The 26,713-nt window shown below is 39.9% G+C and overlaps 1 protein-coding gene across 2 annotated transcripts; it reads right to left on the bottom strand.

The window, feature by feature from the left end:
• Window positions 1-344: 344 nt before the first annotated feature.
• pkig (protein kinase (cAMP-dependent, catalytic) inhibitor gamma) lies at window positions 345-26,464 on the bottom strand. Of its 2 annotated transcripts, none has more exons than XM_026153320.1 (3): window positions 26,127-26,464; window positions 3,149-3,330; window positions 345-1,044 (listed from the first exon to the last, which is right to left on the bottom strand). In XM_026153320.1, the coding sequence occupies exons 2-3, from the start codon at window positions 3,300-3,302 to the stop codon at window positions 962-964; spliced, it is 237 nt and encodes a 78-aa protein (XP_026009105.1). In that variant the 5' UTR covers window positions 3,303-3,330; window positions 26,127-26,464; the 3' UTR covers window positions 345-961. The 2 variants fall into 2 exon arrangements, with proteins under 2 accessions (XP_026009105.1, XP_026009106.1); XM_026153321.1 differs by lacking the exon at window positions 26,127-26,464 and adding an exon at window positions 8,787-8,905.
• Window positions 26,465-26,713: the final 249 nt, after the last annotated feature.

Raw genomic sequence — 26,713 nt, 5'->3', positions numbered from 1 at the left:
GATCATTAATATGAAGTAAACTCTGTGATCTAATCATTTATCAAAAGCCTCGTAACCCCCAAATATTGTAACTAAAGATTTCTTTATTGTATGAAGAGATAAATGGGAGTAAGGGGCCAAGCTATGTGGAAATGTAAACATTAGCTTCCTGTGGCCACTAAAACACACAAAAGCAGCGTTCAGTTTTATTTATGGTTCTGGTGCAGCTTAACCCCGAACTCATTAATCCCGGTTTGGCTGAGAGTCACCACCTTCACAACTTCTATGCCTGCTCTGGTTCAGATTTTAAGTACGGCAACCTGCAAAATATAGTTAATTATCAACGAAAACATAAAATACGAACGTTGCAGTAATTCATAAGTATTTTATTACACAAAGAAAATTGCTATCACAAAGTTATCACTGAACATTTAGCAATAAATATGAATTTCCATACACGACAGTAAAATGGGGACTATGTTGGTAAATATATAAAGAAAAGACTCGACGGTGAAACTGAACACCAGGATCACAAACACACACATACATAGAAAGAAAATGACAAACAGATGATAATGAATACCCCTCCATGACAGTCCCACATTAGGCTGGAGCAACATTTCGAGTGTTGTTATGAACGAATTCTGTTTAGCTCAGTCCATCTCCGCAGACCTTAATCCAAAGTTTCTGTGCTTTCTTCTCTCGTCAGGAATATAAATAACTAACAGAGTATAAAGCAAAAGCGCAGCATCTCAGCTGTCAGTTCTACTCTGTTCTGTTCCCCGTGGTACAATCGGATTCAATAAAAAGGCGAACATTTGGAGCCCCTGAAGCTCCAAAGAGGCCGGCAGTGAGCGAAAGTGTCCTCATGTCCAGTCAAGAGAACCAATACCAACACTCTCCATTTCCTTACTCCATGTCTCTCTACTTTCACCTGCTTCCTCTCTACATTTCTCTGCCTCCCTTCGGTCTCTGGCTGAGCTTAGGATGGGCCTCCGCTTCCCTGGGCAGCTTGGCTATTGGAGCCCTCCGCCTCTGGGGCTGGGGAGGACCCTGGGTCTCCTCCTGCCAGGTCAGGGAGAAAAAAAAAATGAAAGATACTTTTAATTTCACTCTAAAAGAGATACAGCAATCCAAGTAGTAAGAGAATCCTGAGGAAGGAAATACAACTTCCTTCAGCAGCCCAGTGTTAGTATGATTTGACTCTTCTCACAATATCAGCATCCTGTGGTTTGATTTATCTCGGTCATTTAATTGTCAACTTATGGGAAAATTGTCTTTGACTGAAAACAAAACCAGCAAGAACAACCGTGTAACACACAACAATGCAGTCTGGTACAACTGACATTAAGACACCTTCCTCTTAAAAAGTAGACCTTTGACTAAGACCGAAGGATGCCACAACGATGTGTCACTGTGCTGCAGTTACAATTAATTTAACACTGAGACAACAATCAAATCTCACTGAGACCATAAACTGAGTGAAATTGTGTTTCTGTGGTATATTTTGGTGCATCTAGTACAGGCGGTGTTTTGTCAAAGAGATAAGACTTTAATGTAGCTTAGATCAAAGTAATAGCCTTGCACAGATAAGCAGGAATTCTTCTCAACTAGCTTCAGGATGATGAATTGTGGTTAAACTGTTTTTTTTTTTCAGAGTAGAAATCACAACAGTTCTTTCAGCTCCGGTCTGGCAGAAAGAAGATTTGGCAGATTAATGGTGCGATTCTGGAAGAATTTTACAGATATCTGTGAGAAACAACAACAAAACAAAGGACTTCTAGTAGTGTGAAATCTTCATGTAGCTCAGGCCTCTATAACAGTCTCACTGCTGTTCTCCAACAGACTCAAAAATAGTTTTCCTTCTCAGATTTAAAGCCATGTCTTTATTTTATTTGCCTGACTGTAATCACAGAGGGATGGAGAAAATGTGACTTTTCTTTACTTTTAGACTTTAATTCATTTAAATGATTTAAGTGGCGTCTCATCAGCATCAATTAATCTTTCTTACAGTCAACCAAATACCCAAACTGGTCTAACCACAGACTCTAACCTTGTGCCTCATGCGTACTCGTTTTACACCTCTGAACATCATTTTAAAAATTCCTTTAAAATTAGTTAATAATTAAAATACAACCTCAGATGAGCAACACAAAAAAACAGCATGCTGTGATTTATTAATATTAGATAACAAAAATGAAAATACAGAAGCCAACATGATGATCTTAAAGAAGCAGTTATTTCTGTGCATCAGTAAGGCCATATCCAAACACTTTGAATAAGTCTATCATTCTACAAAGATTATTCAGCAGAAAAAAATCCAATATGTTGCCCAGGAGTGAATGTCCCAGTGAAATAACCCCAAGGTCAGATTGTGCAATGCTCGGAAAAATTACAATAAACCCCAAGAATTCCATTTCAGTCATTTCAGACAGGTCTCAACGAGCCTTAAAGTTCATGACAGTACAATTAGAAATAGACTGAACAAGTACGGTTTGTTTGGAAGGGTTGCCAGGAGAGTCTCTTGTCTATAAAAAGAACATGGCATCTTAGGTTTGCAAGATTGCTTCTGAACAAACCGCAAGACTTCTGGTTTGGACAGACGAGACAAAAGAAGAAAGGTTCAGCCATCGTTGGCAATCAAGTTGAAACTTGATCATGCATGCCTGCACTTGCTTCTGAAAGTGGTTCTACAGGCTATCGAATCATGAGGGACACTTACGGTAGTTCTTCATGCACAATTCTGCATTTTGGCTCAGTTTTTGTTAAAAAAAATAATGACATGGTGCAATGTGTCATATGTTACCGTTCATATGAAGTTGTATTATAATGATTTAATACCTTCTAAGGACCTATTGTTGTTTTTTTAAATATTATTATCTGTATTAACCTACATTTAATGTTGTAAAACAAATAAATAAATAGATTAATCTTGCTAAACAACTGATATCTATGTAGCGTTAACAACTGGCTAAGGCTCCACAAACAAATGAGCAATCCCAAAGTCATGTCCATCTTTTACATACAGTCTTTGGATTTTATACTGTCGGCCAGTCTAAATCTTGCCAAGCAAATTCTTTGTTTGTAATATGAAAAACTATATGCTTATTTTCTCTGATTTGCTTTCACACTGTATAACACACATTCATTCTGATGTGGCATTACTGACCTGCAGCCTTCAGGTCCATCTCTGCCATGTCTTTGGTAAGTTCACTGGTGCTGGTCGCTACTGACCCCTCTCCTGAGATGTCGGGCACTGCGTTCCTGCGGCCTGTGCGATCACAGTTGATGAAGTCTGAATACGACGTCTCCACATCCATCATCTGCCCATGACCAGCGCTCTCATTACACCTGCCAGAGGGAGGAGGGGGTGTCAGATGGCTATGGAAGTGTTGCAAGAAGCAAATAAATCACTGTGTTGTCTCCTTTCAAAGCCGTGGGTGTACTTTTTCCACTTTATCCTGTGCATTTCTACTTCGGTATAGCCAACAAGACATGTAAAATACTGGTAAGTAAGTGAAAAATCACTAAGAATAACCAAAACGGAGAAAAAAAGCAGCTACTTAGAAACAATTCTACAGTGGAGGGATCACCAAGAGGAAATTAATAAACAGATTAATGAAGGTGTTCGTAATTGCAATTTCTATTTTGGTATACAATTAATGACACTCTTAACATCTGTGCTAATTGGTCATCCTAATTACACTGGGGAAAGGGGGTCTCACTAACAGTGGGGCCTGTCGACTAGAGTTAATTTGTCTGTCTTAAACGTACTTACAAAAGAAAAAAGAAAGAAAAGGGTGAAAGCTTGAGAGAGTGCCAGTCAATGTGGAAAACAAGGGTAAAAACCTAAACTCATTAAGAAAAAACCCCCAGCAGGGATGTGGCCAGAAAGAGTCCCAGCAAAACAAAACAAACAAAAGCAAATCAAGCTCCCATTAGCTTTTTATTCCTCTTCTGCTTCCTGTTCTCACTCCATACTTAACTAGGTCATGGACACCGCCAACCACTAAGACACTACAGAGTCAGTATTCCTCAGAGACAAGAACAATAATAATACTGCTCCAGAAAAGAAAGTGATAGAAAAGATAAGAAAGTAGTCCTCTGATGCAAACATGGGGTCACGGAAACCCAGAGACTGCCAGCAAATGCCATCACAGCTGCTGCTCTCCTACAGCTTTATTCCCTGAAGGTCCCCCCACAGGCTAGCACAGAGAGCAAAGACCTCTCTGCTCTGTATGTGCAGCATACATGACTACATCTACAGACTTTAACTCTCTGTTGAAGCATTGTTAAGTCACAACTGAACAGCTAAACAGCAAAGCCATGAATCTTTAACAGACTTGAGGGCGAGTTGAGGAATGAGAGGGGAATAAAAATGAGCTGGCAGACGCAGAAACGACACGCTGACCTGGGGCCAGTCTGTTCCCAAACTCTTTCACTCACATTCCTTTTGTATCGTTCAAAGGGTCCCGCAATTGTTTTCTTTTCTTTCACAGTGCGTGTGCACCATGCCAAAAAGGAAGCACCCAGGGTCGTTCACTGAGAGGTCAGTAGCAGCTGCAGATGTAGGCAATGCTGACTGGGAAATCTGCAGTGAAGGGCAGGCTGTAAGCCCCCGTAGGTAAGAGCAGTACCTCTGAAAATGTCACTGAGTTCTGGACTACTGGCATTTCCCTGAGTGCTTCTACCAAACACAAGAGCCACTCTGTATTCACGACAGCAGATGGTGGTGTGATCCTCTGATAGATTGTCATCTAGATAGCAGAGCTATACAGTCATTGGTGACTAAAAATCTCCGTGGGAGACCAGTGTCTCACAGGTTCATTAGTACACCTAAAGTACCACCTTTTCCTGGAGCCCAAACAATCGAGGCTTTCATTAACCACCAATTAATCTTGATATTAGCAGGAAAACATCTGTGAAATTTCTGATTTTTCTTTTCAGCAAGTTCAATCCTATACCTTTATTTCTGGATTACACTGAACAAAGACACAAAGAGATATTATACTAGTGCTAATCAATCACACACAATAAAGAAAACAAAAAACAAAACACTGACGGGCAAAGTGGGAAACATAATCTAGTAGCAATGTAATGTTCTGATGGGAAACTTCAGGTCCAGGAATTCCCTTTAAAGTGGACTATTATGCTACTTTCTTTTCTTGGACTTTACTAAAGAAACATTGTATCTCACAATCACCTTGATGCAACACATCACCTTATCCAATGTTTGAAGCTGTTGAGGCCCATCCCCCTTCACTTTCAGGCTACTTTCTTCTGATTGAATACCCCTCACAAACAGAAGGTCTGAACAACATATGGGCGGGGTCTTTCACCTTGCTTTATCATGTTACGGCTAGCCTATAAAATAGCCTGACCTTTTTCTATATGCGTGTTTAGGAAGGTGGTTTTAATCCTGTGGTAAATTTATGTAAGTGCCATAATATTCAAACCTATCCTGAGATTGTAGTTTATTGGGTAAAGGTGCACAACTGGGCACATGTTATACTGTGTAGTTAACACTGTTTAAAAATGAAACAATAAGTTTAATTGTTGAAATTAAATTGCTTAACAAAGTAGCAGTGTTTCCAGTTTTAAAGAGTATGAACTGAATATCTTCTTGGTTTTGAATGCTGACTGGGGAAAAAAGGAAGACAAATTACAGGGAGAGGAATTTTGAAGGAAAATTCCCACTTCCTTCAATGGAGCAAACACCATACACAATAGAGGCATAATGACAATGCAAAATGAAAACACAGGCTACAGCTCCAAAAACTATCACCAAGAGCTGTTAGTACCTAATAAAATCAAGGGACGCTAATTTACTGTAAACTCTTTATTGTTACAGCCACTTAAGAGAATGTTTGTTATTCCAATGAATATTCAAAGACGATGTGTGAAAAATATTTGCGTGCTAGCTTGTTTTGTTGTAAACTCAGGGCAAAACGGCTTGCGTGGATCTGACATAAGGTAACAAAATACTCCGAGCCAAGAAGCACTCTGTCTCATAACCACCCATCCACTTTCTTAACCGTTTATCCAGTTCAGATTCACGGGAGCCTATTCCAGCTGTCAGCTGTCTCATAACCTCCCCATAAAAATGCAAATTGTTGTTTTTATGTTTTTAAGTCAAACGTGATTAAACCAACATGTTATAATACGTCAGGAGTGATATTCTGGACTAGTGAGCAGATGCACCAAAGCAAACATGAGACAATCTAGCCTCTCATCTAATCCTCTGCAAAAAAAAAGAAAAGAAAAGAAAAGCTAATAGACAAACCAGCATATCAGTTTCTTTAAATTGTAGTTGATGCTCTATGAAGACAACGATTTCACATCACATTATAAAACAATCACTCAGGCATGCTCCTAATGAGTGCAATTTCTACACAGAATGAAAGATTTTAATGGGAGATCTATCGAACAAACAGCGAACACTGACTGTGTGTTCAGTGCAGCAATGACTGAACTTGTGTGGTTTGTTATGCCTTTTTCTTCTCCACCAGCCCAGTTGTTATATGGCTTATGGAAGTCTCATTTAATTGCCATTTGTTTGTTTAATTAGTTGACTTCCTTGCACATGTGGATCAAATCCTACCATGAGATTATTAACAGGTTTCCATGGAGGGATGACGATGATGATGGTGATGATGCCTTCTGCTCTTCAGCTGGTGTTTACACTCTTCTGTGCCTGACTGTCTGGTCTCAGCTGTGATGGAAGCGGTTTAATGGTGGTGCATCTCACTCGATACCGATATCCACACAACCAACTGCGATGATGAACTTGTTTTTGTGGCGCTGGCTCGACTGACTGAAGCAGTGGAGCTTGCGGCTGTTGTTCACATGACGCGATTTGTATAATGCAAATGGATATGGAAAGTTACTAAGGTGCAAGGTATTGTATAAAAAATAAATACATTTTAAAAAAAGAACTTCAAGAACCTTTCTTCTAAAAGTAGTTAACTACAGGTCTTGTTTGATTGGTTGCATGCAACCAACCTACTTTAAAGGTGATGCCTTCAAAGTGCTCAATCATGACCCCAAAACTAAAGCATGTTCATCCTAAACTTATAATAAATGACAATCAGCAGCAAACCTTCATGTTTACAAAGTTGAAACTAGCAACTGTTTGGCATTTTTGCCTGATAGATGAAAAGTCCAGAAGATAAGCAGACCTGCCCCTTATATCTAGATGGCCTTTTAAAGATACACTGTACAGTACGCTTAACAAATCCACCTTCCACACAGATTTGATTCATCCCCCGCTTTCATGTGGAAATGTCAACAGTACTAAATTCCAGGAATTATGACTTATGGTGCTCTTAAAGTGCATGTCCTAGTTTGATTAAAAAGGCGCCTTTATGCAAAAACCCAGGGCAAGTACACAGAGGGAAACTCTACACTGCTGCAGCTGGAAACACTGCCACCAGACAAATGTCACAGGTGTGTGTGTGTATATACACTTGAGACAATATAACAACTCAACACTCCAAGGGAAATTGCCACATCCCAGCTCACAAGCTGAACTCCTCTCTTTCCCCTTCTTTTTCCTGCTCTGCATTGCATCTGTCAACAGTTTCTGATGTAGGCAATCACTTTCAGGGAAACATGCCAATTCAAATTCATATTCCTGCAGTATTATCCCACACACACAATACACTTTAGCCTATTGTGAATGAAAGCAAAGGCTGAAGAAAACATGTACAACAGCAACATCAACTGTATACAGAGAGGGTTCTGACAGGTTTAAACATGAACTGTGACCACACTGGGTGAGGTGACATGTAACCGGAGAGGTTGGGGCATGTAGATATTAGAAACAAAAGCCTTTGAGTTCACTATGGGAATATGAGTCAGCACAGTTACTTATGCTGGGCCCATTAGAGAGGCAAGCGCACTTCAGTCCCAGCGGAGCCTTTTAAGCCTGATTTGTGTGTAATAAGCTTGTATTATCTGCCATAACCCACACAAAGACCAACTTCTTTGCTGATTCTGACATCCATTAGGGCCATCTACCTGTCCAACTTCAACTCAGTCAACTAGTTTTTGAGAAGTCCTTGAGTAGGCAAAAACTCTCCATATCACAGTCATCTGCCTCATCTTAAAATTTCCACTGGCCTATTTCTGGTGGTTTAGAGTTAATAAAATCCAAACAAATGAATCATGTTAACAAGAATTGTTTGACTAAACAGCTGGTTGACTGACAGAAAATGTATTTGCAATCTAGCAAGGTTTAACAGAGGAATACGTTCAACTGTTTTTGTGAGAATTTGATGCTTTTATTTTACTGTAAAACAGTAAAATTAATGTTTTGGGGTTTCGACTGCTCGCTGGACACGTCGGGGTGTACAAAGACATCAAAATGATCCTTCTGTGTGTATTTGTTTAACCCTCCAACAAACGAAGATTAATCTTGAAAATAATTACCCAAACGAAAGCTACAACAGAGAACACAATAATTACTATATTAACAACACAATGCCAGTCTGAGCTTCCCAGATGCCTGCGAGAAGACTTCATTTTATCCAAAACACAACAATTTTCAGTTTACTGTGATTATAAGCAAATTAAAGAAGCCAATCCTTCTAATGTAGAAGCTGAGTCTGTTCAAACTGCTTGAAATATATAGCATTTCAATTTCTGCCAGTTTGTCACTTTTCCACATTTATAAAGAACCACAAACATCTTCTTGATTTGAATCTTTACTAGCTTGCAGTTCCACATACTAAAACTTTGTTTTATTTACGTACAAACAGTGCATTAAAACAGGTGACAGAGAATTAACGTCAAGCTGTCTCTCTTACCAAAGTAATCAGAGTTGCTTCATCTCCTCTCAGGTCCCTGCACACAGACACAAAGTATTTAAGACAAACGCTCCTGAATCGGTTCACCCTCCAGTGCAGAGCGTTGCACTCTGAGAGCACCATAACACTAGTGTGCTCAGCTCTTTGCCCTCCTGCTCGCCGCCTCTCAGCCCCCTTGAAATGTGGTCTGGGCACTGTCTATTCACATGATGTCAGCAGCTGCTTGCTTGACAACAAGCCCACTCCAAACACAAAGGAGCTGTATTTCCTCATCAGGATTAGCATTGTTGTTCCTCCCTGGTCTTCCTCTCATAAATAAATAAATAAAAGCTCTGTCCATTCAACTTTGTGTGTATGTGTGCCCCATATCCTTCCTCTTCTTATAGGACCCAGGCTGGGTGGGAAGACCTAATTTCCCCTGGTGAAGTGACTATTGCAACTTGGCAACCCATTAGCTTTTGCTCTTCAGTAGCCTTTTACTTGTGCACTGGGAAAAACTTTCCCTGCTGAGGAGACAATAAGACGCTGCTGTAAAGAGGTTTTCAGCACCTCTCTCTCACACCGGCACTAAAATCAGAGGATTACGATTAAGTCACAGTAGAAGCCTCCATCTTCTCTGTCAGACATGCAGAATTATCACTGATAGCACTGGATACTCAATGTAATTTCCCATCTCCTCTCCACTGAGCGGAGATACCGAGAACGATCACTGCCACTCTCATATAATTGCCATCCTAAATGAGCGTACTGAGCTCCCACGCCTTAAGGCATTATGAATCAGCTGAGGAACCGGAGATAAGAAGGCTGACCAAGGCTATTAGCATCAGCTACTGTGGAAGAGTCATGAGTGAACTTATGAATAAAACAAAAAGGAGCTGCATCTTCAGAAAGCTTCAGCCAAATCAAAAATCAATCTCACTCGGACAGATTATCTCAGCAGGCAAGCAGAAGAGCAGCTAAGTTGTGGTTCCCCACTTCGTAAGCCTGAGCACTTCAAAGATCAATTCCCAGCATTTGTTTCTCAAGAGAGATCAGTGCTGGAGAAAAACACACATATGAATGGCTTTGCTCCAAAATGAGTTCTCCACCATTAAAAATGACTCCAACTCCCACACTGACTACCATCATATTCCTCTAAGAAGAGCTACAAATTAAAGATTTTACTATGAAGCATTTTGCCTGTACAAAGACATGAAAAAAGGAAAAGGCGTTTTCGAAAAACGCTTCACAGCACATTGCAAGTAAGGCTGCAACTGCAGATTATTTTCTTGATTAGTCAACTTGTCTGCAGATTCCATTTTCTTCCAATTATCCGATTTAGGGTTACGTTGGGCCTGCAGGATATTACACTTGCAATTGGACAAGAGGTGCACCGTGGACAGATCAGCAGTGTATAGCAGGGCTAACAGAGACAGATGACCATTTGTGCTCGTATTCACACCTACCTTAGAATCACCAATTCACCTATTACCCTAACATATTGATTTGTGGTATTGTATTTGATTTAAAATCAATTAGATTAGAATTTAAATAAAATTCCCCAAGCATGTTTATTTAACTCAAGTCAGCTTTAAGAGATCTTTTTAGACTCTAAAAATACAGTCTGCACATTAGAGAGGCAGTCATACAGGAAAGATTCAAAACTTGAATGAGATTTGCACAGACCAGGACTGAAAGGCTTGGTCATCACCGAGCTTCACTTAAGCATCAGTAATATTGGGGCCTGTCCAAAAGCCCAAAGGATACTAATAGATGATATCCACCCCAGCCACAGTCTGTTGCCTGTCTGGATGTTTCTTTGTTTGAATGTGAAATTACGGAACTCGTCCACCATACTTAGACTATAACAACTGTATTTTTCAGGATTATCATTTAAGGAGCATTTTTCTTTGTTTTTTTATCTTGGACAGGTGACATGTAGAATCTTTAAAGTAATTCTGAAAAAACAAAACACTGAAGTTGTATTATCCCAAGATCAAAGCTCAGTGAAAACGTATGTGAATAAGAGTTGTCCGTTTGTTATGTCTTAAAAAAATATAGAAAAAGAAAGAAAAGAAAAAAAACCCTGACCCTATTTGTTTTTAGCAGGAGTCAGATCGACCATCTCTTCCCCTGCCTGAGAAACTTCAAGCTGCACTGGCTTTCAGGGAATTAGAAGGTCAGAGTTTCAGCGAGTTACTAAACCAACACAAGTCTTGGTGGTCAGAAAAAAATCAATCCGAAACGTTACAGGCATCCTGTGTGGTTAAGTATGAGGTCTTCTTCATTTTGTTCTCCAGGATGCCAGGATCAGTGTTTCAGGTGGGCTGATGGTACGTAATGACTCAACATTCTTCCTTCTTAGTTGTTGAGGTCACAAGACGCCAGCATGTCGCCACAACAGATCAGTTAGCTCAGCGATCCCCAACCTTTTTTGCGCCACAGACCGGTTTACGTCCGATAATATTTTCACGGACCGGCCTTTAAGGTGTCAGGGATAAAAACAACAAAATAAAACCAGTACTAGTACAAAAGAAAGAAGACTTATTTATAGCACATGGGAAAAGGCCCAGGGAAACAGAGTTAACGGCAAAAACGATTAAAAAAAATGACGATAAAAACCCTGAAAATCACACCCAAGCCTCAACTCTCGTGGCTCGGTACCAAACGACTCATTGACTGGTACCGGTCTGTGGCCCGGGGGTTGGGGACCGCTGACTCAGCTGACTTTCCAACAAACATGGTTGACATCATATTGATTGGCCCGATATTGATGTTGTATCCACAAACACATCCAGCAAGAAATATTTCTCACAGTATTGCAATAAAGGAAACGTGTTTTTTAAATACATTTGATTAACAAGAAATTTACTAACTGAAAGGTTGTGAACAGCCACACAACATCCACCTCTCTTACACAGAGTAGTATTACAAGATTTTATAGGGTTATTTTTGTTGTTTTAATCTAAAACACTATATTCTGCCACAGGATCTTTACCCTACAATATAAAGCACCGTGAGTTGACTGTTGTGATTTGGTGCTATGTAAATAAAACTGAATTGAATTGCCTCTCTGGACACATATCTAATCAGTGTTGGTCAGTTCACTTGGTGAGATAAGAAATAGACTTCAGAGACAGAAGTCACTGTTCGAGTCTCCCTTGCAGCAGCTCTGGGTCCCATTCTGAAACTTGTATGATTAAACCCTTTGGTTTTCTTAGAAGCCAGTGCCTCATAGTCACAGTAACATGATCGATCACTGTGTGTGTAAACAATACTTCATTTTATATAGACTAGTTGACTAAACAGAGGAATTGGGGACCTTAAAGATTAAATAGTTGAATTCTCTAAACATTAGGGAAAGGTGCTTCCATGTTTCCTTTGCTACAGGATACACTTGAGCGCCACTTGTAAGATAAGCCACAATTCAATGTGACGCACCATTTGACCATTTATGGAAATAAACCAGTGACGATTGACGCAAATCATGTAAATTACTGGTGAGTTTTGCATCTTGTTGTGCAACTTGCTAACATGTAAATACATTTTGAACTTTAACGTATTTGTGTAAACCTACAGTATATGTGAACAACAATGCAGCATTGCTTCATTTTATTCTGCTTGTTATGAAGTTGTTGCCTTGTGCAAATCTCCTGATGACATTAGAAAAGTTCACTACAAATAAAAATACCGAGCTATACTGAAGTGAAGCGATGGTTCTAATGCAACTTGGTTTGCATTAGTTTTGTCTTTGTTTATGAATTTTCCTCCACCTTTTGTCCTGACCTCATGCCCTTGTCTATTGACGTAAAGGACAAGTGGTTAGGAAAAGATCTGGATGGCAATGTTTTTGGCTGTTTCACTGCAACCTTTGATGCCTTCTGCCATTATAGTGACTAACACAGCCTCAGGTTTCTAGTACTGAACAGAGACAAGCCCATTTGCAACCAGAAGCAAAGTTGATTCAAGGGACACAACCTGAGGACATTTATCAGAGCTCCCACTAGAGCAGGGACTTTATTTATCCTCTTTTCATACACAGTCCTCAAGTACATGTGTAAAGTGGAATTCCCTTTCAACTAGCCATTTTCAGTGTTTTCTGACCACCATTACATCATACTTCATTTCAGATTGTGCACCAAATCCTTACTAGTCCTTCACAGTGAGCACACTTTTCATCTCAGAAAAGGAATCTAAATCAGTTTCCTAAAATGCTGAGCTATTCTTTTACACATTTATTTATAACGTCATTCTGAGGTAATCACACCAAAGCCTTGCATGATTTCCACTTATTTTATCAAACATAAGCCACACTAATTACTGCTGCTCAAAAAGTAACAACTGCTGAAAAGGGAAACCCTTTATATAACGTGCTTTTGCTGAATGTGTCTAATTAAAGGAGACAGATCTCCTCTAACTCGGCATTAAAATGTCAGTGTGCTCACACCAACTTAAATTGATTTTTTTTTTAAAATCTACTCAGTTATTTCATCTGCTGAGCAGATGGCAGGGCCACATAATAAACAAGACTAAAGAGACAGACAATACTTCTACTATAGACGGTGTCCTCTTCTGTTAGCACAGCTCACTTAGCAACAGCTGGGGCAATCGATACTCGTTTTAGAGGAGGGGGAGCCGGTGCATCATGATATTGCTGTGTCAAACGATACCCATCCACAAGAAAACAATGGGATCACATTTGCCTCTCTGGAGGTAAGTAAAGGTTACGTTACCAGAGATATTAAATGTACAACACAGTACTCCAAATAACCTGTAATCAATGAGTATTTCACAGGCAGTAGAGAGAAGTGTCAAGATATATGAGACAGTCTGCTGTAGCAGCATTTTCTGCCTCAGGCTATAGGGATTCCCCTGGTTTGTATTTGTGTGTGGGTGTGTGTCAATAGGATGGGTGTGACTGATTCCCATCAGCCAACCATGATTCATAGCTGAGTCAGGAGCAGGTGCTTCAACCGGACTGTAAAATGAGGCCATGATTATGGCCCCCTTTCTAAGCAAGGGGGAAAAAAAATTCTCTCATCTCAGTTTCAGAGTTCTGCAGCAACTGTTCGCTTAGATTCTCATCTTTCATGAGACTGTTCACGGGCAGTGTTGTCACAAAAACGAATTTGTCAGGAGAAACCGATTTTATAATGAATGACTATCAGAAGCAAACACAGACAGCACTCTCATCTAATACAATCAAAGCAAATAAAAGAGACGACTGCTCCCTGAAATTTATCTCATCTGAACAGTTACCGTCTTGTTTACTTAACAAGACAAAATAATTCATGACTATATAAAGCAGCTCCGAGGGGGATTTGATTTGTTAAGGACTTAGTGCGGCTATACCATCTAAAAAATAGCTGAAAAGAATATTTAGTGAAAATATTGTAAAAAAATAAATAAATAAATAAAAGAAAATAAAAAATTAGTGTTAAAAATTGGTGTTAAATATATCATGTTCCCACACCTTGTATATATTTCTGTTCACTGAAATGTTACATTATTGGGTTTTTGCAGTTCAGTCAACCAACCAATGAAATACATGCTGTTTATATTCCGTTACAGGGGTGGATGCTCACATTAAACATTTATAATAAGCATATTTACAAGTAAACATTGTGAGCCAAAAGCTCAGGCTTCAGACTGCTCTAAATGTTCAGTTTCAGACAGTTTTTTTTTTTTTTTACACCCTTAGATCTGCATGATGTCATAGAAAGGAATATTCCTAATATGGTCATCTGGAGCACACAGTTTTGGCTGTAAGCACAGAAGCCCCACCTACGTGCCTGCATGTATGACAGGCAGCCAATCAGAAGAAGGTTGGCTTGAACGAAGGGGGGAAGGGAACTAAAACAGCTTTTGTGTAGTGGCTGATTTAAGGAGCTGCACAAAGGCCTGGTGTAGTAAAAAAATAAGGATTAATAGTACTATTATTAGTAGAACAGTTCCCTTTTAACATTAAGTCAGTTTGGTTGTTTGTTTTTTAAAATTTGATAATGTCAAGTCCCCCTCTTTTTAATCACTTTTTAATCTATTAAGCAAGAGGATAATAATATGACAACAAGTGATAAAATAATGAACTGCACCGTTGATTTTAATACCTTTTACTGAAAAAAATTAAATAAATATAACATATTTGGACTACACGGTTACAATTGTTTATCCAAGCAGACGTTCTCATCTCCCTAAATGTGAGGATCTGACATTTTTCTCTCAATGTGCTTGGGTTCCTTGAAATTTTGGAAATATTCATTTTTACAATAATAGACGGAAAAGCTGTAAATCTGCGTGAAAAAGAAATATTTAACCAAATGTAATGCTTGCTAATGTAATGTTTGGAAATCTGAAACACTTAGGAAATCAACAAATTTCAGAAAATGAATGAGCAGCAGCTTTAATGATGATTACAGCTGTTAAATCAAGGCAAAAATCTTCGTGTCTTTCTTCTAAGATGCCAAGATTTTCTTCTTTGTTTGTATTTGACATAACTTATGAATAAATATTTTTGGTCAAAACAAATTAGATTTAGTGTGGGTGGAAGCAAAGACAGCTCTTGTTGTACGGTATGAGGAAGATTCACGTATAATCACAAAGAAGACTGAATTTGGGCCACTTCAGCTGGAGATTAATTTTGTAACTCAGTCAATTAATCAATTACTTTCTTCAGCTCCAATTAGTTCCTGTCACCCCATTACCATACGTCCTCAGGTGTGATTGAGCCTTCTTTCTCTGGAATCCAGAGGGTATGCAGGGAAGCGTGGTGTTTAACTGCTGTGCAGGTCTGTGATTTTCCTCCCACTGTCCGTTCCATCTTTTCTAATTCTGCTGCAAGGTTGCCCATTTCTATTTCTGTCCGCACATTTAACAACACGAGACCTCAACAGGAAGCAGGTGGTTTGTTTGCCTGTGTTGTTTATGCCCTCTCTTTTCCCAGACTCTCTGCACACACACTGGAGGCTGAATAAGACCCTTGAGCTAACGAGGAGGAGGAGGAGGAGGTGGCGGCGGTGGCGGTGCGGCGGAGGACGATGCAAGGACAAGTGGTAAGTGAGGGGACTGGAGAGTAGGTGGTGATGAAGGTGGGGGGGGGGGGGGGGGGTGAGAGGAAAATGATGAGGATGAGGTGAGAATGGAAAGCAGATGAGGACAGAAAATCCATGAGGTTATTGAAAGGGGAAAAAAAAGGGAGGATGAGAGAAGCAGAAAAGGAATGCATCCATGTTTATTGTGCTTTTAAAAATAAAGACAGAATCCCTCACAGGCTCCAATGTTTTCATTACTTTTTTTTTGAGAACTTGAGACACACAATACATCCTGCTCGTGAGCTGCACACATTTGACCAGTTTGTAGCAGAATAAATGGCTACTATACCAATATATTGGCTACTTCCTAATGCACCACCTGTTAGAGGGATTTTACCCACAACTCCCTCAACCCATTAATCCTCTCTCTTATAAAATAACAAAGACCAGAAAATGACTTACAGTCAGGCACGTCTCAGTCCCAAAGCCAGAAATGTGATTATACCAAACACAGCTGCTCTTTATGCTGCACTGGAAATAATTTGAAGAAAACGACTCGCTCCTCTCACCTGCCCCGACAGCCCTGCTGCGTCTGAGGTTTGCCAAGTAATTCCACTCAGCTACATCATCACACTTTTCTCCCACAAGTCTAGGAGGATGTGGGCATCATGTGATTCGATTTGCTGAGTTGACGGAGATACAAAGGCACATATGTCACCCTCCTCGTGAGCAAACACGCCGATACAAAAAAAGGAAAGAGCAGAGGCAGTCATTGCACCTTACTCCATATCATTCATGATGGTATACAGAAAAGCTTTGGTTTTTACAGTGTGCAGAACAGTAACCACACACACATACACACACACACTCGAGTGCCAAAAATTGCAGTTTTTCTAATGGCCACTTGAGGGTTGCTTCAAAATTGAGCAAAGTTTGTTAAAATTCCAAACTTTACAACATTAAAAAGAACGTTTAAAGCCTGGTACAAAAACATTTTGGCCTTTATGGATAATACAGATAGTCCAGGTGTATAGTTTTCCCCTTCACAACACTACACGGTGGGTGAATTCTTTTCCATCCATCTGGAATCTGAAGTTATTGACAGATGTCCTAACAGACGGAGATGCAGCGAATCGATGCTGCACCTGTGTTCGCTAAACTGAACTTCTCAGCAGTGTTTGTGGTGTTGGTGCCTTTTGTTGTGCTTCAGTTCTGGTAAATGAAATTCCAGTACTTTATTCGTCTGTAAAGTTTATGAATGTAATTTGCTAGTGCTAGCTTATAATTTAGCACTCCACCCCACATGGCATCCAAAAAGCAGAGTCCAGAAATCACAGGGTATGAATTCATAATAACAGTTTTATCTGCATTATATAGAGTTACATATGGGCAAGTGATATACAATACTTTAAGGAAATACAATATTTCAATATTGAAATATTTCAAGGAAATTTGTGATAATTATATTTACGACAATACAGAAAAAAATAATACGAAAGAAGATTTTATTGGTGATGGCAGCTTGCGGGCAGCAGCATCAATTACAGCAAACAAAATTACGTGCTTTTTCCATCCTTTTCTAATGGGCGACTGTCACTGATGACAGACTTCATTTAATGTGAATCTATAGGCACAATGTGTCAGCAGTAGCAGGAGCAGCATTACACCGTTTAAGTAGTGACTTAGCATTATATACAGTGACACATCACACATCAAATAAGAACAAAACACCAAGGAGCTCCTTTTCCCCCCTCTTACAGCATTATTCACAGTAGCAGATTCAAGCAGTGTGAGAGATTGTTATGAGGCTTAGGCCAAGTCTTTTTCAGGCAATTTAGTTACAATTGCCAGTCTTTATACATAAATTTAAGTGCTTGCAATAACTAAAGTAACAACCTTCCAACTATTCAGGAGCCTCCACAATGAAAGCTACATTCGGCTGCTCTGTTATTCACAAGGGCTCGCCGTCATGGGTAGCTCCACTTGTCTGATTTAGCAGATTTTTACAATGGATGCTTTTTCTGACATAACCCCCAAAGCAATTGAACAGGCACTGAACCGGGGATCTTTTTCTTGTTAGGTATGCCACTACACTCATAAGCCTCCACTATACTGTCACATAATAAAATTAAAAGGTTCAAAATTTTGTCTTCTTAGGATATTGCATCTTGGGTTGAGTTGTTTTGGGGGGGGGTTTAAACCAGTTCCTTAAAGTTCTCCTTTTCCACCATGTAATTTCAACCCACTGTTTGCTCTTCCTGGTATATGGAGTGTAACTAGAGAGTGCTCCAGCAATCCTTGGCGGAGCCATTTGTTTATTTTTGGGCCACACATGACTAGCTGCTTGTATTTCTCAGCTGCCTTCGTGGTCTGATCATCTTTTTTTTGCCTGGGTGCCGAAACAAGTTTGTTGTTTCCACCGTTAGCAGGAACAGCTTTCTTGCATTGTTTGACGTTGTTGTAGAAGCCCTCTTTTTAGGTACTTGGTCATCATCAGAGGCTGATGCAATGGAGGCCATCGCTCTCAGAGATGCCGGGGATCGTGTCATGTGCGCAATGGGACAGTAAACCCATGACACTTTACATCATGTAAAAATATATACCAGTATTACTACAGATGATATGATGTGGCGCAAAATATGCAGCAGTGGAACAACATCAGCTTTAAACCTCAAAACTTGCCATGGCACCATTACCATACATCAAAATATAAACTTAAAAGCTTCACAAAGGAGCTTCATGTAGGTCTTTAGATTAGACTGACCAATGTAAGTATGATGCACATCTATAAAAGTGTATGGATGGAATTTCTTGTATTACAATGACTGTAAACAGCAAAACAAAGAAAAGGGTTTTTAAACTGTAGAGTAAATATCACAGTAATAAAGTATAGTAGTGGCTTTATGATGAAGCTTTTTTTTTTTTTAATGTGAAAAAGTGACTTTTTTTCAAATTTTTTAACCAATTCTGAAACTTGTATGAGCAAATTTAATCTCTCAAAATGTGCTTCTTTCATGAAAAAAAAGTAACAGTAACAGAATAACTAGCAACTGTTTCAAGAGGGCCCTTGTACCAGTTGGTGGTCTCACAGTAATAATGTTCTGCAGCAAAAACTTGCACAGATTTTAGAATATTTTCTCTGTTACAAAAAAACATTCTGCCTCCTTCCTGCTTTTATTGGTGAAAGTCAGGCAATTACAGTGGGTGTATGAAATTAAACATACTATTACATTCCAATACAGTCAGCCAAACATAAGCCCTCTGTTAAATTATAAAAAGGCAAGCTAGTCCGATTTAAAATACGAATACTGTATGTCGTGTTAGGTTGCTTGTCTGACAACAGAGAGAATTACGTGATCATAAGTCCACGCAAATATTCACATGTCAGAAACATTTGTCCTCGACCTATCCCTCTGGAGCCAACTCATACAGAATGTCCATAACTCCCGTAACTCTTACGCATTTTTCATAATTTTCACTGTTTATGGCTGTAGTCAGAAAATTTTGAATCACAAACTCACAAGAATACAATGTGTCAGACAAAACCATAGTACATACATTAAGTCACAGTGTGCGCCCAAGTGAACCAGGTGTTTGATGCTGTGGGCACTCCAGCAGGAAAAGCTTTCTCTGTGTGGACTATTCAGAGGTACAAACAAGGTGAAAGAACACATCAGCGTGTGCGTGTGTGTGTGTCTGACAAGCCGCAAAGGGAGGGGGAGCCAGAGATGACGGAGTCAGTTTGTGCATGATGTCTGGATTTGTTTGGATAATTAGCACACCACCTGACTGATATATTCCCAGCATTTATAGAGACGGCACAAGTGCAAGTCCAGCACAGCGTCCGCGATAACTGTCAGTCCCTTTATTATTAATATAATTTTCTTTGCCTTATTTTAATATATATTAACCCTTAATTAACAACTGAGTTTGCATTTGCCAAATGTAGCACAATGCCTCTAAAGCACAGATTAAAGAAACAGCAAGAAGGGAACTACAGCAGGCAGCCCAGGAGGAGATCAGTAAGTATGAGAGGAACTAAAAGGTGTGCCAAATGTAACTTTACTTATTTTTTTGTACTGACCACCTGTCGCACAAAATGTCTTGCACAGTTGTCGGTAAAAGTTTGACACTAGTCAGGCCTCATATACCGCTTTTTGACAGGCCATTAATCTACGTATTAAGCAATTAATCTTATTTGGTTTTATTCTAACAAACAATTGGCAATGGGGTTCATTAATTAATGGATCACCATTTTTATTCCCTTCCACGTTTTTCCAAGTAGCCTCTTATCAACATTACTCATTGTTTCCTCTCCTCTGGGACTCAGATGAAAAGCTTTTCAGAAACAATAAAATATTTTAAAGCAAACAAAGCCTTAGAAATACTGACGTGGATCAAATAAAAGCATAAATCAGATAGCAAGCTTCTGACTCCCTGTCAAAATCCAAAGATCATGGTGTTCTTTTTACTTTAGGGGATTTTTGCCTTCTCGCCATTTTAAAAGTTCAACGATTTCAGCACTTTATTCCGATCACATGGAATTTGAAACAGGCCACTCCATCTAAAATGATTAAAGTACATTTTCATTTTTCTATGAAGGGGGTTTCTCATCAAATCATCGCTCCACCGACCTGCTGGGCCAAAAAAAAGGGACGCATCAATTTTACTTCCACATCAGTTCACGTGGATGGGAATCCATTTACATAATAAGGTTTGATTAAAAAGTCCCCTTCCAACCAGATTAAAACTGTGTTTATTTAACACCTCAGACCTATCTGTGATGCTGCTGTGCTGTAGGCCCACATAGCTGAAGTAAGAGGGTGTAACTCAGCTTTGCTACATTAAATCAACAGGCTTAATGCTGAAAAACAGATGTGTTGTTTTAAAGGCGACCCTGCCAAACTATGTCATTAGTCTGGAAGTTGAGAGACATTAGGGAATAGCTTTGGGGCTTTTAATAGCAACAGATATGCAGTATCAAACCATTTCCTCTAGCCATGTATCAGGTAGACAGAGGCGCACAGGTGCAGCCTATCCCAGCACACTGGTTTCCAGTCTTTACAAGGCTTTGGACTCAGTTGTTGGAGTCAATTTTCAGTTGGGATGAAAAACCACAAGACACGTAAGCATTGCTTCACCAATAGCTTCTTGAGTGTGACACACTCTGACTGGATGCGGTTTGATTGCACTGTGGACAGTTTGTTTTCAGAGCTGTTACTGTACATTTCAGCAGTGACACGGTTTAACAAAACAGATCCATTGACCCTCTTTAAAAAAAATAATAATGCTGCAAAATAGCTGCCAGTTGGCTCATCGAGTACTCATCATTGACATTTTTGCCCAACAGCAAAACGAGGCCATGTAAAGCTGGTGAAGCTGTTTAAGGACACGGCCTCCATCGCAGTCCAGAGACATCATCAAACGGTGGCAATGCTGTGAGAAGATTTGTACATTTGTGGTTGTGATTTCTTAAGCATCCACTTCCTGTTCTTCTGTTAGTCAGAAATGGTCTGACTACATTTTTTAAGGCGCAACATGCCTTGTGACTCTATGAGGAAGTAATGTTTTATAGAAAAGGATAAAACAGATTTTGGAATAGAGCACTGCTTTTTAAATTATATTTTAATTGCCCCAAAGTGGCTGTAATTTAGATTAAAAAAAAATAAAAATCAAATGGCAATGTAAAAACAATGACTATGAAGGGGGGGTGTCACTGACAGCGATTTCTGGTTCCCGCCCACGATTCTCTTTCTGGGCAACTACAGCTATTTTCAGTTAAAAAATAAAATCTCTAAAAACCTACAGTAGACCAACTGCTCATCACCAAAGAGCTGACAGATGTGTTAAGGGGCCAGCTGCTGAACATTTGTAAAGCATTTCGCTGAAGTACCAGAGATTTCCCTCAGGAGTTGACTGAAACCAAATTCAATGAGCAAAAATGTTAATATTTAAATTACTGTACAAGCAGGAGGCACCTAATGAATAATTATGAAGCTCTTAAAGTATCAGACAGATAAATAAGGAACTTTTTGACAGCTAGGTTTCAAACAGTTCCTTTGTACAAACTGAAAGTCTGCCTGTACATTGAAAGCAAAACAAATTTTAATAATGCCAATTAAGGCTTTTAGCGCCAGGCAAATTCCTGTATTTGTTTCAGAGTTTTGAGAAAGAATTATGCATCAAAAGCACAAGTCTTTTTGAAAGCCTATGTTCGACACCGCAGACTTAAGGCGATAATGTAAATCTTTGCTTTTGAAATGCATGTTTGGGGATTTGATCAAAAGAAGACCGTGCCAAACAGAAGAAAACAACCAAAGACACAAGTTGTAATCTGAAGCTCCTTCCTCCTTCCAGAGGTGCATTTGGCTGCATTTATTTTGTAGTGAAACTCTAATGTGTCCCTACAAGGAAGCAAAGGGAAAAATATGTCATGAATGCAGGATGTGGGCGTCCTTTTTTTAATCTTGCCCTTTGCTCTTTTGCAAGTCGCTGTTGACTTTGTGCTCCATTGGAACAGCCATGGCATAAATATTAGTTCTTTAATCATTTGTCTGCTAGCTCTTGCTAAACAAATGTGTCACATGACTGGCACAAAGACCAATAATAACTGGCCCTTAAACCTTCTAGATGAAATGGCCCTGAAGTAAGAAAATCTCAGCGCAGTGGTGAGCTGAACACACATGACAGGCATGACTGGAAGCAAAGCTAAAAAGCAAAGTCCTGTGATTTTCCACTTGTGTTCCAATTGGCTTTTTTTTTGTTAAGTGTAAACAAGGTATTTGTTTCTGTTGGTCTTAATGCCCCATCCACCACCCCCCCAGTTCTTGCATCTCTGAGACTGAAAAGGCATCATTAGACCCATCAGTGAACAGCTTTGTTATGCCCATGCTTCATTGGCAAGGTTTTCCAACATCACCATAACAGCTTTTATGACATGTGACCATTATGCACCCTGTGGCTATTTAAGATAAGATAAGATAAGATAAGATAAGATAACCTTTATTAGTCCCACACGTGGGAAATTTGTTTTGTCACAGCAGGAAGTGGACAGTGCAAAAGTTATGACGCAAAAATTAGAATACAATAAGAATAAATACAGTACACAGCTGTACAGAATAGAATAAAATAATATACTATATACAGTAGAATAAAATAGAATAAAAATATACAATAAGATAAAAATAGAATACAAATGCTATATACAACTGAGTAAAAATACAACGATGCCAGAAAAGATTATTGCACAAAGCATATCTATGCTTGAGTCATCAAATGTACCTGTAAATCATCATCGGCACTGTCTCCACCATCATTATTAAACATTACCAAGATAATTAATGATTTCATTTAGCACTGCCAGCAAGATAAGACTTTCAGAAGTGCTCGGCAACAGACGACAATGTGAAAAGAGCAGTGACGGGAAAGGAAAATGACATTGAATGAACCATGTGGGTGTTGATCTGAAGCGCTCTTCTCCTACAAATCCTAGTTTGTGTGTGGGAAATGGCACATGCTGGATTTGTGTCCATAAACATCATTAACCCATGGCCCAAGAAATGAGGTACAGTCTGTGATTAATTCAATTTCAATTTTTAAAAAAGGAGAAATTTGGCTTTGATTATGTGGAAGGACAAAATAACAGAAAGACATCTTCGGCAGAAGCATCTTCCTGTTTGTCACACAAGACACAAAAGAGACTCATTTTCTCCTCATGGGGAAGCCAGGAAGCTATAAACAGAGTCACTTATGGCCTCCGTGCACAGGGCAAAGAATGTGGTTCGAGGTCAGCGCAGCTGAACTGACAAATCCCCACAAAATATGTACACATTAAAACACGTGATCATACAGGGGGAAGCATACAAAAATAGACCAAGAGCACTGTGTTCACTTAGTATTAAAACACTGAGTCACTGCTATGGACTCAGATACAGGCTGTTGCTTTTGTGGTCCCTGTTATCTTAAACGTGTTAGGAAGGGTTCTGGGCAGTGGGCTGACATCTGGCAGACGTTTTGAACCAAATCACAGAATAGATTACGTGCTTTAGCTAAATGGAGCAAAGTCCTGTCCTTACTGCAAAGGAAAGCCTTGAATGTAACTTCTTTAGAGTTCCATTTAAAGCACCACAAAGACATAATGTCTTAACAATAAAAAAAATCTTCAGGAAAACAGGTTTAGCCTTCGGACAAGTGGAATACGACAAAGCTGTCCAGACAGAAAAGGAAAGAGTGATAGAAACAGCCACACATCCCACCCCATGCCATGTGTGCTTAATCAGGCGCTGAGCACAGGGATATAGGAGTCTAAATGTTCTTAGGCTAATCATGTTATAGTTGGCAGCCCTCAGCAGAGGCAGATATGATTTCTATCTACTGGCATATTTTAAAGGAGCAGAATGGTTCTGAAAGCTCTGGCCATACAGCACTGCAGACAATCATAACTGCACCGGCCTGACCTGATTACTCATGATTTAACTGCTTTCCGAAAAGCCCGTGTCACAAATTGGAAGATGTGTAACCAACTAAAAGGCCTCCCAGGACAAGTCTTTCTAACAGTCAAATTACAAGGACGTGTAATCCTAATGGTAAGTGGTCTGCCTTTTCTTCTACATGCCTTTTTTGTGTGTAAATTTGATTGAAATGCATGAGCTCTGCAGGGCTCTGTCCAAGGTCAGCAGGGCATGTGTGTCTCTCCAGTAGCGCAGGGTTTCCTAGCATCACTGCACTCTCTGTTCTGGCTGTTCTCCAGCCCCCTTGGCGTTTTTGATAGATAACAGACCATGTATGGTTAGCTGGTACAAAGGGAGGAGAAGAAGCAGCAGAGAGCTGATCCAAAGAAAACCACATGCGACATCAGTCTCTACAGACTGTGCAGGATTTAATCTTAAACTCTTGAGGTGACCCAGTTCTTTGGGACGTGATATTTTTAAGGAACATTAACATCTTAAATGCAAAAATCTCATAATTACTATTTGTATGTGTCTAGCGTTACCCAACATAAAATAGTTTGAAATCATCTGTAAAACATTCTCTGGCTGCAAACTGAAATGTTAAGATTTTTTGGTTCTCTTCGCATTATCTTGTAGTATGATTGCCTTTACTTATGACTATTAATCCATTAAAACAGGAATAATGCACAACTTTACTATTCGATCTCTCCAAAAATTGGAAAATGCAGTAGTGATATGCAACAGTTCCCTTGAGGAAAAAAGGGACAAATCAGTGCAGGCCAAACACTGCTTTTGCAGTTTAAGCTCATTCCTCTGCTTACCCACTCGGGCTCTGACAATAAAACAACTGGTTGTGCTGTATTATTTTGACTTAATCACAACCCCTGGTTTATTATTATGCCTGGATTACTGTGCACTGGGCTCGGGGAGCACTTTTACTTAAAGTCACGCAGTAGACAGTGAAGCAAACCACCCCAGGCAGGCGAGAAGCCAGTGTTTATTTTCACCAGTGCCCATGCCCAGTAACACTGGCACTTGCCCAGCAACACTGTAAAGTGGGGGGTCCCAAGCTGATCCCCAACAGGATGCTGATGATGATGCTTGAGAGCACCATCTCCAAGCAGCTCTGCTTTCTCTTTCCTATTTTTTTTAAAAAGGAGAAAAACTGGACTGGGATTTTTCTAATTCACTCAGCAGCCAGGTTATTCGCAAGCAACCTCCTGTCAACGCTCCCACGTTATTCGATTGAGTAAGGAAATAGATGACGAAGTTGATCTGGGAGGTGGGTGATCTGGGTGCATTGACAGAGTAGAAATAGCCCAGTTGATGAGCGAGGAGGTGAAGGCTTTCAACAGCAATCCTGTCTGTCATTAGCTACACTGAATGCAGCAGCTAATGTGTGGGAGGGACGTGGATGCCAGCCCTTTAAACTGTACACACACACACACACACACACACACACACACATGCATGTAAAGCACGCAGGCGGCCAGAATAATAGACACACTTGAATGCCTCATTCTTTCGAGACAAAAATGTGAAAATCTTTAACAACCGCAAGATAACTCAACACAAAATAAGCCCTTGTAGAAGTAGGCGTTCGTGTGTATACCGTTTGGATGCAGTGTGTGTACAGTGGACACGCACAGCTCTGCAAATCAAGATGTATTGTCTAACGCTGGTCGCTGCGCTGGCTGGAAAATGCCTTCCTAACATGATGTAGAAGGCTCGCTTCGTGACTCCACAGCTCCCTGCGGCTGGTCACTCCAAACATGAGCGTTCTTTGTTTTGTTTTTTTTGCGCACGCAAACCAACAATAAATAATACATTTTTAAAGCAGCACCCATAAGAGCAACATCGCCAATACAAAGAGCGCCACTAACCTTGGTCGGGTCTCCTCCTGCTATCCACTTGTTACAATGGAAATCTAACACCATGGATCTCCAGTTAAGTTTCCTGGCAGTCGGACAAAAAACGCAGCGCGCCGAAGTGGGCCGAAAGTGAAGCAGGATGGTGTGTATAAAAAACACAACCCCTGGTGAAGAGAGAGTGCGTGGCAAAAACCTGCGTGATTTTTTTTCTTCTCAGGGTACTGTCGGCAAACAACGGGGAAAAGGTTGTGTCTTCAAACAGCTGTTTTCCAAAATGGAGTTAGTCGTGTCTGAGCCAATCACAGCGAGCCTGTGGAGGCTCCCACTCCTCCTGTGGGCTGGAGCCAAAACCACACTGCGCTCCGAAGATAAAACACCCACAGATTAGACGTCTCTCTCTCTTTTTTTTTTTTTATAAAAGGAAGGGGGGGTTCTTCTAGCTTTCATGTCACCGAACCTTTATTTAGCTGCACATCAAACCAGCAGACACCTCATGGGATGAGATTTAGGAAAGCCCCAGATGTTTTTCATGCTATTTCTTAAAGTAAATACTGCGTGGAAGGATTATTAGTGATGCAAACTGTCTAGAGGTTATTGTG

The sequence above is a fragment of the Astatotilapia calliptera genome, chromosome 20, assembly GCF_900246225.1.
Source record: "Astatotilapia calliptera chromosome 20, fAstCal1.2, whole genome shotgun sequence".
In the NCBI taxonomy this organism is placed as follows: Eukaryota; Metazoa; Chordata; class Actinopteri; order Cichliformes; family Cichlidae; genus Astatotilapia; species Astatotilapia calliptera.
This window is presented reverse-complemented; position numbering and strand designations above follow the sequence as displayed.

What these genes read in the sequence shown, in the direction of transcription:
- pkig (XM_026153320.1), bottom strand. Translation starts at nt 3,302, where the DNA reads ATGATGGATGTGGAGACGTCGTATTCAGACTTCATCAACTGTGATCGC. An exon ending in GATGGACCTGAAGGCTGCAG is followed by an intron (nt 1,045 to 3,148) that starts GTCAGTAATGCC and finishes CTGACCTGGCAG; the next exon opens with GAGGAGACCCAGGGTCCTCC.